Source organism: Platalea leucorodia, assembly GCF_965183815.1.
Source record: "Platalea leucorodia genome assembly, chromosome: 4".
Classification (NCBI taxonomy): domain Eukaryota; kingdom Metazoa; phylum Chordata; class Aves; order Pelecaniformes; family Threskiornithidae; genus Platalea; species Platalea leucorodia.
In genome coordinates this window covers 61,915,574-61,928,250 of record NC_138826.1, presented here as the reverse complement: position 1 = coordinate 61,928,250, position 12,677 = coordinate 61,915,574, and the positions used below count along the sequence as shown (strand labels likewise).

Genomic DNA, 12,677 nt, shown 5'->3' with positions numbered 1-12,677 from the left:
ATAAGTTATGTAAGTTTAGAATACGGCATATTTGACAGAAGTTAGTCTCCATTCTCTGCATAAGATTTGAAAGCTTTATTTATAAAGCCAACCACAGCATCTAAGTAAGCGACACCAGGCCTTACACATGCATGGTTTTGAGCTTTTGCCCATTTCTCATGCCTCTTTTTAGAGTTCTACTAAAACAACCTTGTAATTCCTGACAGTTGTACCACCAGAGATAAACCAATACAATAGACCATCTATCTGCTCTATTATAGCATGACCTTTGTTTCTAAAAAGAAAGTAGCTTCAATATAATATGTAAGTATTTCTTTTAACTTGATACCATGTGCTATTGAGGAAGTTCCCTTCAAGGGAAACAGGATGTCTACATTTTTAGCAGTATAAAAAAAATATTCTGTAAGCAGTTGTAAGGGCTGAAATTTGCGAGATTTCCTCTTACTTGTCCAGAATCCCAAGATTTAACATTTTTTGTGATAAGCATAGAAGGGCTGAGGCTTTCTCAGTGGTCCTTTAAGATCCCTTTGTATGACAGAGATGCTCTTCCAGTCTTACCTCAATTGGCTGTTTTCCTAAAGTAAAAAAACATGGTACTTTGCAGAAGGAAAGCAATGAATTAAAGCCCTGCAGACAGCAAATGCTTCCTCAGCAGCACCTCCACAGATAAAGAGCAAATGGACACCTCATGCCTGGGTGAGTTGCACTCCCCTTACTTCCCAAGTGTTTTCAAACCCCGCGGTTTCACATCGGCATATGCTTCCTCAACGTCACAAGAAACAAGACTATGGAGTTTCTTCTTCTCTCACAGGGTGTTCATGTGCGTGCTAGGTGTGGGAGAAGGTGCAGTGACTGTTTTGCTCTTGTTCTTACAGCTGCTGCTTGATTAAGTGATGTCACCATTTTGAGCGATAAACCTCTCCCTTCCAAACTGTTACTGCTTACAAAAGTGGGATTCACAGCAGGGAGACGAGCTATCGCCTTCTCACCAGTTCAATGACATGGACTGTCTCCATCCACTGCAGCAACAATTCTTCTAATGTTACAACAGCTGTTTCTGTGGATGTTTATTTTTGGCAACCACCATGAAGGACAACAAAGAAATATGGACAGAGCTCATACTAGGCCATCTTAGTGACCTGTTTGGTGTACTAGCCTGAAAGTTATCCTTCCTTCATAGGCAGTCCTCCAGAAAAAACTTTCAAGGTATGAAATTAAATTTCTCACAAAAGTAGAAAAACCAAGACTTCTACTGTCATGTCTCCAAAGAGTTATTTTCAGATCAGGAACAGCACCAGCCCAGTACACTGAAACCCTTATTCCATAAACCGAAATTACTTTAGTTTCCAAGTACTTTACGGCACCTCTCCCGCTGAGCTGTATCAGTAGTGCCTCCAAGTTAGTAATGCCTGTAGAAAAGAACATTGTTTTTTCTTTAAAGCCAACACCAAAGCGTATCTAGAGTCAGTCAGGCACATTGATGAATATAATTTTAAAGTATTATGGAAAGTAAATTATGTAAAAGTTGTGCCAGGGGAGATTTAGATTGGATATTAGGAAAAATTTCTCCATGGAGAGAGTGGTTAAGCATTGGAACAGACTGCCCAGGGAAGTGGTACTATCACAGTCCCTGGAAGTATTCAAAAAACATGTGGATGCAGTGCTTAGGAACATGGTTTAGAGGTGGACCAGGCAGTTAGGTTAACAGGTTGGACTCGATGATCTCAGAGGTTGTTTCCAACCTTAACAATTCTATGATTCTATGCAAAATGTAATTTTAAAAAAATCCATCAATCCAAAGGCCCTAGATTAGAACTCCTTTCTCTAGCAAAGAAAATCCTCTTTGAAATTGCTGATCACAAAGAAACAGTGAGTTAACAGGATTTTCTTGTAAACATTGAATTATTTTTATGTCAAGAGTGAAATGTAGTGCACAGAAGAGTTGTTAAGGAGAATGTACGATAGCACAGCCTCCCTGAAGAGGATACTGCAGCTCAGGCCTTGCACATACAAGGCATGAGACAGCTCATATTCGTGGTACCTGCCCAGAAGCAAGAGGTCTGGAGCTGGTTTTGCAAGATGTGCATGAACAGAGAGAACAGGAGACCCAACATCAAGGGACTTGCATTCTAACAGCAGAATAATCTGTGACACTAATGCTTTTCAATTCATCTGCATTCAAAAAAAAAAAAAAAAAAAAGGCAAGAGGGATGACAAAAGCAGAGCTGGATTTCAGCTGAAAACTCAGTTTGTCAAGGTAGGACAATTCAGTTCAGTGTCTGGAAGCATCCAACAATAGGGCATAGCAACCACCAGACATGCCTTATTATTTCTGCAATCGCACAGAGCGTTTCCATGGAAAAGCAGCAGCCTCCTAGGTTTGACATTCAGCGTCTGACAGCTGAGCCAGCCAAAGCTCAGACACGCAAGGCTCAAAGAGAGATCACAGACAGCTCTTTGGACGTGGTTCTGAGCAATGCGAGAGTGAAACCAGCTCTGGGGGAGAGCCTAACCCCAGGGGCTCAGCCCTGTGCCCTTTATTTACCAGTTAAGATCCCAATGAAAGCAGAATAGACATCAGAGTAGCACATGGGTGGGAACTGTGGCCACGGGGCTTTCCTTTCTCTTTAGGCTTTACTGAAGAGTTTCCAAGAAGTCTGGATAGGAACTGCAGGACAGCTCTTCTACCCTGGCTTGGACAACTCCCACCAGAACTTGTAAAGAAAGACAGAAATTGTGTGTCTGGAAGAAGAATAGCCTGTACATTCCCTCCTCTATAGAGTATCCTTCAATAAAAACCACAAACAGTAGGAGAGTAAGGAAATGTAGAGAAACCATGCTACCATAAAATAATTCAAGATGTTATGGATATTCAGTGTACTAGTCTCCTCCATGCAGATACAGGAAGTTCTCATACTTCACCAATTAAACTTGGAAAGAAAAAAAGCTGTTATAACTCCAGAACTTTAATTTATGCTTCATAGAGGTAATCTGAGGTACAGTGGGAGCAGTGGTATTTGAGCTGCACTAAATATTACATCAGCAGCCTTCTGCTTTAGCCCATTGCAGGTGGCTAACCTATTAGTGGCAAAGAACGCAGAAAAATCCTTAAAATGCATTTAACAGACCCACTCACATAATACACATTGATTTGATTTAAATTCCTCACCAAACTTGGCGGGCACCACTTTGCCACAGATTTATAAGACCTAGAAACACCTGTGTTAGATCCAACACAAACACTTTTCTGAGCAGTCTGTAACAGTTTTCTGACCGAGCAACAGATTAGCCCAACCCTTTAGCAGGTTGACAGATCAGCCAGCAGTACGCCATCTAAAGAAACCAGGCTCGGGTATAGATCGGGCAATTGTGGAGCGTGGCCGATCCATGCCCACAGCTCCACTGCTAAGCGGAAGGAAAAGCAGTATTGCAGGATTTACTCATAGCTGCCAAGACCACACCAACAAAAGCTAAAAATTCTACCTACCTCCTGTGATAGCTTATACAAGCAAGTTAGCTTTTTTACAACCCAAATTTACAGTACCGCCTAGGCTGACAGTAACTATGTGTTCCACTGGAGTCACCCAAAATATTCCTGTTTTTATTTTGCATCTATTTCAATGGCTCAAAGTTCTCTTTGCAGTCTACCTCCTCCCACAAGGATGAGCAACCAGTTTCACAGCTGCAAAAAAAATGAAGGTTTTGGCAGAGACTATTTAGAAAAGTCTGATGAGTACTGGGGGTCTTGGTCACAGCTGGGGCTTCCAGGTGGACCCATGACAGATATAGGGCATTAGAGGCATAGAGCACAAAACCACAGGTCACCTCTTTTTCAAATTATTTTCAATATAAGTAATAGACCCAGTATAGCTTATTACTGCACAGGATTCCACTTGCAGTAAGAATATCATGGAGGCTTGTATTATTATTAACATACAATACAACAAAGAGGGAGCCATATCTTTCAAGGAGTTTATTCTTTTGCTGCAAGGGGCCAGGGAAGGATATTAGCACATGGGTCACTCCAATACCTTGAAATATCTAGACTTTTCATAGATTGTCTTTAATTGCAGAAGTACTTGCTACATATAAGGATAAGGGAAAAAAAATAAACAACATAAATCAAGACAGACCTACAAAGAAAGAGTCCTACACATTCTGAGAAATGAGTAATGACTGACAAATATACGTACAAAGCAGAAATAATAAACTGATCTTGCTCACCAAATAAAATTTTTGGAAACACTTTTGAAGTTTTGATTGTCTTTGCTATAGCACTGGTGAGTTCATTGAGTCAAAACCATGCAGTACAAACAGGGATGAATATTTAACAGCATTTCTACACCTCTCAAGTAATACAATATAGTATAAACGTGTATATATAGTGTATATATACACTACAGTGAAATATTCTCCGTCCAGTCTGCCTGTGCTTACATTCTAAACAGCTATAATACAGGCACGCTAGTAGATGTAAGTATTACCTAAACCTCACTTTCAAGAAAACAGAACATTTGGCAATGCACTGCTAGCTAACGATGTGGGTGGGCTGTAATGACATGCACCACTTCCATCCATAGTCTCAAAGATCATCACTATTCTCAGACTGCATGTGACAGAAAAATAGGAAGGGAAGGTTAGGAAAGTGCCAGAAAATAAGTTCACATTTGAACACAAATCCATCGTGTGCTGTGAGGAAGGTCACAAGATTCAACTTCTCATTGCAGGGACAGCTGCCTTGGATCAACACACTTGTGTTTTGCTTCTGCTCCTGCTCACCCAAGCGATGAGAATTCAATTCAGTGCAACTGCCCTTGGACACCAACAGATGACTTCTCCTTCCTCAATGACAGCAAGAAACATACTTTCTTGTTGATATTAGCAGAAAAACTAGATCTAGACTACAGAATGCACTCCTGCACAGACAAGTTTGATCACAAGTCACTAGAGAACCTACTTGACTCCTGCTGTCTTCTGATTCTTTAAAAGAGATCTGTAAGTACATCATCTACAGGCCAGGATGAGAAAACTACGTATATCTTTACTTTCAAATATTTCTGAGACTCTCCCACAGGTCATAAATTTACTTCAAAAACAGTAAGCTATTAAAAAAAAAACCAACCCAGGCAAAAAAGAGATCTACTTACAGCTACCCATGCCTTACATAGGAATGTCGGTACTGTGAGCAGAAATCCTTACATTCCAATGTTTTTGTGCAAGTAACTCTATCCATCTAGGAGACAGTCCTTAAACTGGCATAGAATGAACATTATCAACTCATTATATAAAAAAGGAAGTTCTGAATTTCATAACTTACTGACATAGCTCAGGAAATAAGCAACAAGAAATATTTCAACACACACTAACAGCAGATTGTGCGAGTGGGCACTTAAGTCAAATAAAATGTTTCTTTAAAAAGAAATAAAATCCTTACAGGTCAAGATTCACTTGACTCAGTGCCATCAATGAGGAGAACTCTATAGCTATGTTCTATTCCACATTATATAAGCTATATTCTAGTCATATCTTTAAGACATTTTAAGAACCCTCACTTAAGAAAATAATGGGCCGCTCTAGCAATGCAGAATGGCTGTCATTCAATGTAGAAGAGCGGCTCTGTGTTTTAGTTTGTGAAGAACTAGAAACACATTAATAAATTCAGAGAAAGGATTTGTATAAGTTGCTTCCACTTGTAGTCTCACTACTCCTTTCATAGTATTAAACTGTCTAGCAGTGAGTTTATTATTATCTTCCAGTACTACGAAACTCGTAAACATGACAATCTTATAATTTGCATTTGGTGCTCTTCCATTTTTGCTTCTCATCCTTGTGGTCTTTATACCCAACTTCAGCAGAAAGCCTCCGAACCTTCTAGTGCTACATGGTTGAGCCATGCAAAATTGAGCATAGAAACATGTAGGCAGTGACTGCCAAAACCTTCTGACTCTGTGTTGACTATTACATTACTGAAGCGGTACTAGAGAATTTTCAGGCAGAATAAAAGACTTGACATTTTCCAGCATGCCACAGTAACAAATCCTGATGACAAAATCCCATGGCATCAGGCAGATATGATGCCAGCAGCTCTCTTTAGAAAGTTATCTAGAAAGCCAGATACTCACCTGTCACACTACCCACCCCACACAGCTTCTTTAGAAGTCCATTAAATACTCCACTGCTCATTTACACGCAGAAAAAAAAAGCCTATTTCAACAGATTTCCGAAGACATGAGGTGTAAGCTATGTCATACAAACCACTGTGTGTAACTAACTGCCTCTTTCAGACAGTCTTCTTCCTTTGAAGTTGTAACATGTGAATCCCCTTATAAGCACAACTTACAGGCATCAGCTGTAGAAAAGGATTACTTGAAAAACCAGGTAGTATCATTATTTCTCAATACATTAGAAGTCCCAGCTCCTGGCAGCAGAAGAATAATTATAGCGAATCTGAAGTGCCACATGAAAGAGTTTCACAGCCCTCATATTGGGAAAAGTTTGAAATCATAAAAAAGTGACAGAATTAAGCAAATAAAAAGGCAAAATCTTTTACAGTGGTTTTGGGGCTTTGGGTTTTTTTGGTGTCCTTTTATTTCGAGAAACTACTGAAGACTTTGCTGACTTTCATAACAGTAAGATACAACCATAATGCAAAGCAGAAAAACAAATGGATAAATGCTTGCAAAGTCAAGACAAATTGCCCCATACATGCTAAGGGTATCTGCAAAACAGTGCCTTTCACAAACAGCTGCGCTAGGAAGACTCCATTAGAGCACCTCCTCCTCAATTTAGCACCATGAGCTAAAACAAAATGTGGAGCACGTGTCTACTGCACTATTGCTTCATGAAGTGTGAAAATTTAGACTCAGAAAATTGTCATTTAATGATCAATAAGATAGTTCTAGAAATGCATGAATGGAAGAAATACTAGGAGACTACATAGTCCAGCGCTCAGCCCTGAAGCATCCTGGGAAGATGGCTGTGAGAAGACTACATCATCAAATGCACATACTACACCTACCTCAGCCTAATAGAAGAGAGGGAAATACAGTGCAGCCAGACAGTTCTGCTAATGAATTTAGGAATTGGTTTTTAATGGTTCTTCACTAGAAAGCCACCTGATGCTACTAGCATAAGTCAACCTCTCTCTCATTTTCTCCTAACTATTAGCTGGGCTAAGATCCTCGGCATTCCCCCCCAAAAAAATGGAGTTTAAACATCATCATCTCTAACGCTGTCCACTATCTCACCCAGACACCCTCCTCACCCTTTCCTTCAAGCCCTGAAGCCAGTATTTGAAAGCTGAGTACAAATTATAATGATCTTTTTGGTCATGTTACTTCTACCAACTTCCTGCAGCTTTAACAGCACACACACTGACTTTTCACGCTCTTTCTCCCTGCAATTTCAGGTTACAGAAAGAAATGATAGCTTAACAGAAATGAATGAAACAAAAATTCTGCTTTTCATTTTGCAGGGTTACATTTGATTTCAGCCCTATAACCATTAGGAGCGATTGCTGTCATCAACAGGAAAACACCTGCATCCAACAGTCTACAAAGAGCATTTAACTCCTCTGAACCCTAATTATCTAGCATATAGTAGCATTACCTCACATATTACACTGCCACTTATTTAAACTTCTATTATTTTATTTAAACTTACATTAAGCCTTTTATGACAAATAATTAAGGCTGCACAGTAAGACAGATTGGTTTTGTCTCTTCAAATAGTCTCTTTCTATTGCTCCAGTAAATTGTAATCTAATTTTACGGCAATCCCATGCTATGATGGGACTCAATATAGCAAAATCTCTAGTCTAACAGGTTTCAGATTCAGCTATTAATCAGTCACTCTGTTCCATAACAAGTAGATACTTCAATAAGTTGTGACATTCATACCTGGAAGCTACAGAACTGAGACAGAGTACCCCAGAATAGATTTTTAATTCAGTCCTACACGATCCAAAACAAATAATCTCCAAAACGCATCCACTCCTCAATTCTGAGAGGATTTAGCACATCCAAATTTAAGGCACTCAGTTGTCAGACCAAAGGCATCTACATTTGGGATTTATCAAAAGTGATGCTAAAAATGGATATGAATACTTCAGCTGACTCAACACAACAGAGAGGCAGTGGAAGACTGCCAAACTGAGCGTGAGTGTGTTCCTCTCAACACAATATACATCCTGTACATTTACCACCTCCCTCTAAAGCAGCAGCTGGCAGCTAGAAACACCTATGTTGCTTTTTGACTGGAGGGAGAGACTGCTCAATATTTTATTTTAGAAAGGAAAATTCAACAATTTGTTTTCACCAAGAGCTCAGGAAATGCTGAAGAAATAGCTGAAAGAGACTCTAGTCACAGTTATTTAGACTATGAGGACACTGTAAACCACAAGAAGCTTTACTGTCTTCCTCAGCAATCTCTCTGGAGATTTGAGGGATTATGTTGTTTAGATGTGGGAGCAGAAAGACCTGAGAAGTTCTCTCGGGATACACAGGAAGCCTACCTAAGTACAGTACAGGATGGCAAACATACTTGCTATTTTCCCTTCCCCCTTTGACAGCATATATCTTCACTTGAATATTGAAACTAAAGTCTGCCAAGGGCCCGTATTTTAGGAACACTACCAACCTCTAACCCAAAATAAGCAAAAATGTTATGTGTGTGCAGAGGAATTTTTCCACGTTTGCACCACGGTCTCTCTCATTTCCACAGGAATAACAAAACAATAGCTATGTTTGATTATGTTCAATAAACTTATTTTTTTTAATAAACAACATAAAGATGACTGAGTGTTCCCTTTTTAGATTTTATTGCTCATACACTATGTCACAGCCAAGGGACAAACCCCCAGGTATTCTGGGAACAGTGGCTTTGCAGAGTTTTAGACTCATCTACTCAACATCCAATTTAAGTAGAACAGCCAATAAGAAAAAAAGCAAACTCCTTGAAAAGAAAGTTTTGATAACAAAAACTGAAGCTCATCCAGTTCATCATTTGGCTCATAGATTTGCAAGCAAGAAAGCTAAAGGAAAAAAGCAGCTGCTAGAGAACACCAACATGCCCATAAGCATAGAAGTTTGTTTTCATTTCAGAGGAGGTGAGGGCTTGGCAGGGGCGGGGGCATGAGGGGGAAGGCTGTTTGTTTGGTTTTAAGTCTATAAACAAGCTAGGCCCTGCAGAGTTATTATTAATCATGTTCAAATCACATCAGGTTGCCAACATCTGATTGTCCTTACACTTGTACATTCTGTACATGTCCCTCTGAATTAAAATGGTAAATTATATCAATCAGTAGCGGCAGCACACAAGACTTTTTCATGCAGCAAGAGCCAAGTAAACTGGAAATAGCTCATGGAGCTAAAGAAGCACAAAAGCTCTTTAAGTTTACTTCATGCCTAAACCTTCATGCTATCTACATTACTATTCAGCAAATACACACTGGAAATTTTTTGAAAATTTGTTTTTAAATACAGAGGTGTTTAGGTGACCAATGCCATAAAAAAAAAAATTAAAAAGATACCCACTTCATTTGAGTCCCTCTCCCTTTTACTGCAGATTGTGAACAGCTGCCCTGCATTTTGCCAAGTCCATGGTCACATACACCCATGACTCTGACTCACCATTTCAGAGTGCAAATATTGCTACTTATTCTTTAGCTGCTTCCTAATCTTTTTATGGTTAAGGACATCCTCATCATGACTTTGAAATCAGTTGCACATCGAAAGACATACTGCAGCCAGAAGAGCTCCATGTTCTACACTCACACCTTTAAAAAGTAATAATAATACAAAAACCCTTTACAAACCAGGATTTCTTTGATCTTTTCTGTAGAGGACTCAAACATACTTACGGTATTGCAATATGTCCTACGTGTTTGTTGGAATACATTGTTGAGCCTTTCTATTTGACTGGTGATGGGGGGTGGGTGGAAATGATTACTTTTTACCTCTTACAGAACTGAAACTATTTGTCTGTATGATGATATTTTCATAAAAGACTTTCAAAGCAGGTGCCTGAAGTTGGGCAGTCAATTCAAAACACAAGCCACTAAATGCCCAGCTATAACAGGCATGAGTATTTGCTGCTCCCATTTGAGGAATCCACTTTTGCAAGATGTGAATCATAGAGCACATTATCATCTTATCTGGCATTTTATTATGTACCTGGACACCTAGAAGGAAAATGAAAAATGACTGTTTAAGAAGAAATTTTATATTAAGTCTATGGTTCCCTCAGGACAGATGATCACAGTAACTAACAGACCAAGGAAGATGTCTCAAGATATAATATCACATATTATATAATATATTCGATGAGTATATAACTGAATAACTTCCTTACAAAATGAAGACGTGGAAGGCAAATAAAATCATCCACAGGAGAAAAGTTCTTGCAGCTAAGGTGCTGAACTAGAGGAAGCACGAATCACGACCATAACACTCTCCATGGTTTCTTTTGCTATCCAAAACAAAGGAGTTTGTGCTTCTTCCTTTTCTGAAGAGGGAAAAAACCTACTTTATCTGCCTTACATAGAACAGCAGCCAACGACAAAGACTATTTTAGTAAGGGCTTCTTCAGTGCAGCCCCTCCCGTAATACATATTCTTACTGTCTTACTGCTGTAAGACAGTCACTGCCTTAAGTGTTAGTGCACATTATTGAATAAAGTAAGAAAAAAAATAAAAGAAAAGGAAACTGCCTGTATGCTTTGCGCCATTTATATTTCCAGCTAAGCAGTCAGGCATCTACACTTTTACAGGAACATTTGCAGATCACAATCTAACAAGCGTCGTCACACCCCATCTGGTTCAAGCCACTCTCCCCCCCTACCTCAGCTCATACAGTAATTTAGTTTTGAAGGAACCTCTGAGGTCACCTGGTCCAATGCCCTGGTCAGAGTAGGACGAGCTTAGATCAAGTTGCTCAGGGCCTTGGCAGTTGAGCTCCAAGTGCCTCCAAGGATGGAGATCCCACAGGCTCTCTGGGCACTTCTTCCAGTGTTTGACCACCCTGATGTCAAATTTTTCTTCCCCTGATGTGCAGTTGGAATTTCACTTGTTGCAGTTGCATCTGTTGCCTCTTGTGCTAACATTGTTTCTCTCTAAAGAGTCTGTCTCTGTCACCTCATTAGGTGACAGAAAATAGTAATAAGTTACTCCATAGATGTCTCTTCTGGACAAACCCAGTTTTGTCAGGCTCTTATGTCATATGTGGCAGCCCCTGATCATCTTAGTCAACTGGACTTGCTGCAGTTCATCAGCATCTTCCTTGCACCAGGGAGCCCAGAACTGGACACAATACTCCAGATGTGGTTTGACAGGTGCAGAACTGTCACTGAAAGACTCACCTTCCTTGACCTGCTGCAGTTGGTCCTGTTTCACCACAAGGGCACACTCCCGACTCACATTCCTCCTCTTCATCAGCTCCCCATGTCCTTTTCTGCAGCACTGCTCTCCAACCACCAGCCTGTACTATTGCACAGAAATCTTCCAACCCAGATATTAAAACTTTCATTTGCCTGTGATGAACTGCATGAGATTTCTCACAATCCATTTTTCCAGCCTGACAAAATCCTTCTGAAAAGCATTCCTACCCTACCTGTATCAACTGCTCCCCACCCCATTTAGTATCATCCACAAACTTGCTGAAGATGCCCTTCTTTCCATTGTCCAGGTAGTTAATGACGACATGGAACAGTATCAAACCCGGTATTAACCTAGGAGAAAGGTATTTCTCTCCTTTCCCTGTCTTCCAGGCAATAATTGTAATTTGGCTGGCCTATCAATTGACCAGTGTCTTCCAGAGGACTACTGAAGCTGCTTTGGGAGCCAGAGCCATCCCCAGAATCCTTGTCTGACCATCTCATCCCTACCCAAAGGGCAACATTCCAAAAATGTAAGTACAGCAGGATAAGGTGGCTCTTCCTCCAAGCTCAAATACCACAGTTGAACACTGTGCAAATTGCTTTATTCTGAATATAACTTAAAGTACCACAAGAACGTCATCAGTAAATGTTAGTCATTATCTTTCTTCATCTGGTGAGTTTCAAGTGTTTTAAGTTTTTCCCTGCCCTAAACTGTTTGTGTACATGACTGAAAGAAAACATAAACAAGAAAGAGCCAAGAAGAACTTTGCAAAACTGTTTTGGTGGGTTTCTTTCCCAAAAGGTCCTTTGAAGAGTTCTAGAGTCAGTAACTTCATAGAAGGGAAAGAATTTTTACATTTTTGGTGTATGAAGGCATGGAACAACTATTTGTATAAAAATAAATGGACACACTAAATATCAGATTAATATGTCAGGTTTGGGTTCTTTGGCTTTTATTCAGAAGCAGGGTTGGGATTAGGAAGAAGCAGGAAAGCATAAATAATAATATCAAATTATCATTATTCACAGAAAATATGTTTGCAGACAATTTCCATGGACAAAGCACACCACCACCTTGGACCTTAGCTAAAGTCATAAGCAAATTCCCAGGAACACCACATGCATCATCAATTTAGAAACTAACAATACTCACAGCTGCTAAAATATCCCATAAAACAATGCAGTTCATACCTCAGAAAAAACAAATTTGGACTCTTTTTCACTCTTCTGGAATTTTTACTTACATCTAACTTAATTCTTAAGCAGTTTATTTAGGCTAGAGAGGAATAACTTACAGGAGTACT

At 39.7% G+C, this 12,677-nt stretch overlaps 1 protein-coding gene across 1 annotated transcript in view; it reads right to left on the bottom strand.

Annotated features, from left to right (window-relative positions):
• Positions 1-5,210, bottom strand: part of FGD4 (FYVE, RhoGEF and PH domain containing 4) — a 75,704-nt gene extending 70,494 nt beyond the window's left edge. The window contains exon 1 of the mRNA XM_082310598.1: positions 5,148-5,210. Within this exon, the coding sequence (XP_082166724.1) occupies positions 5,148-5,157 (10 nt within the window). The 5' untranslated portion in view covers positions 5,158-5,210. The remainder of the gene's footprint in view (positions 1-5,147) is intronic.
• Between the last annotated feature and the right edge of the window lie 7,467 nt (positions 5,211-12,677).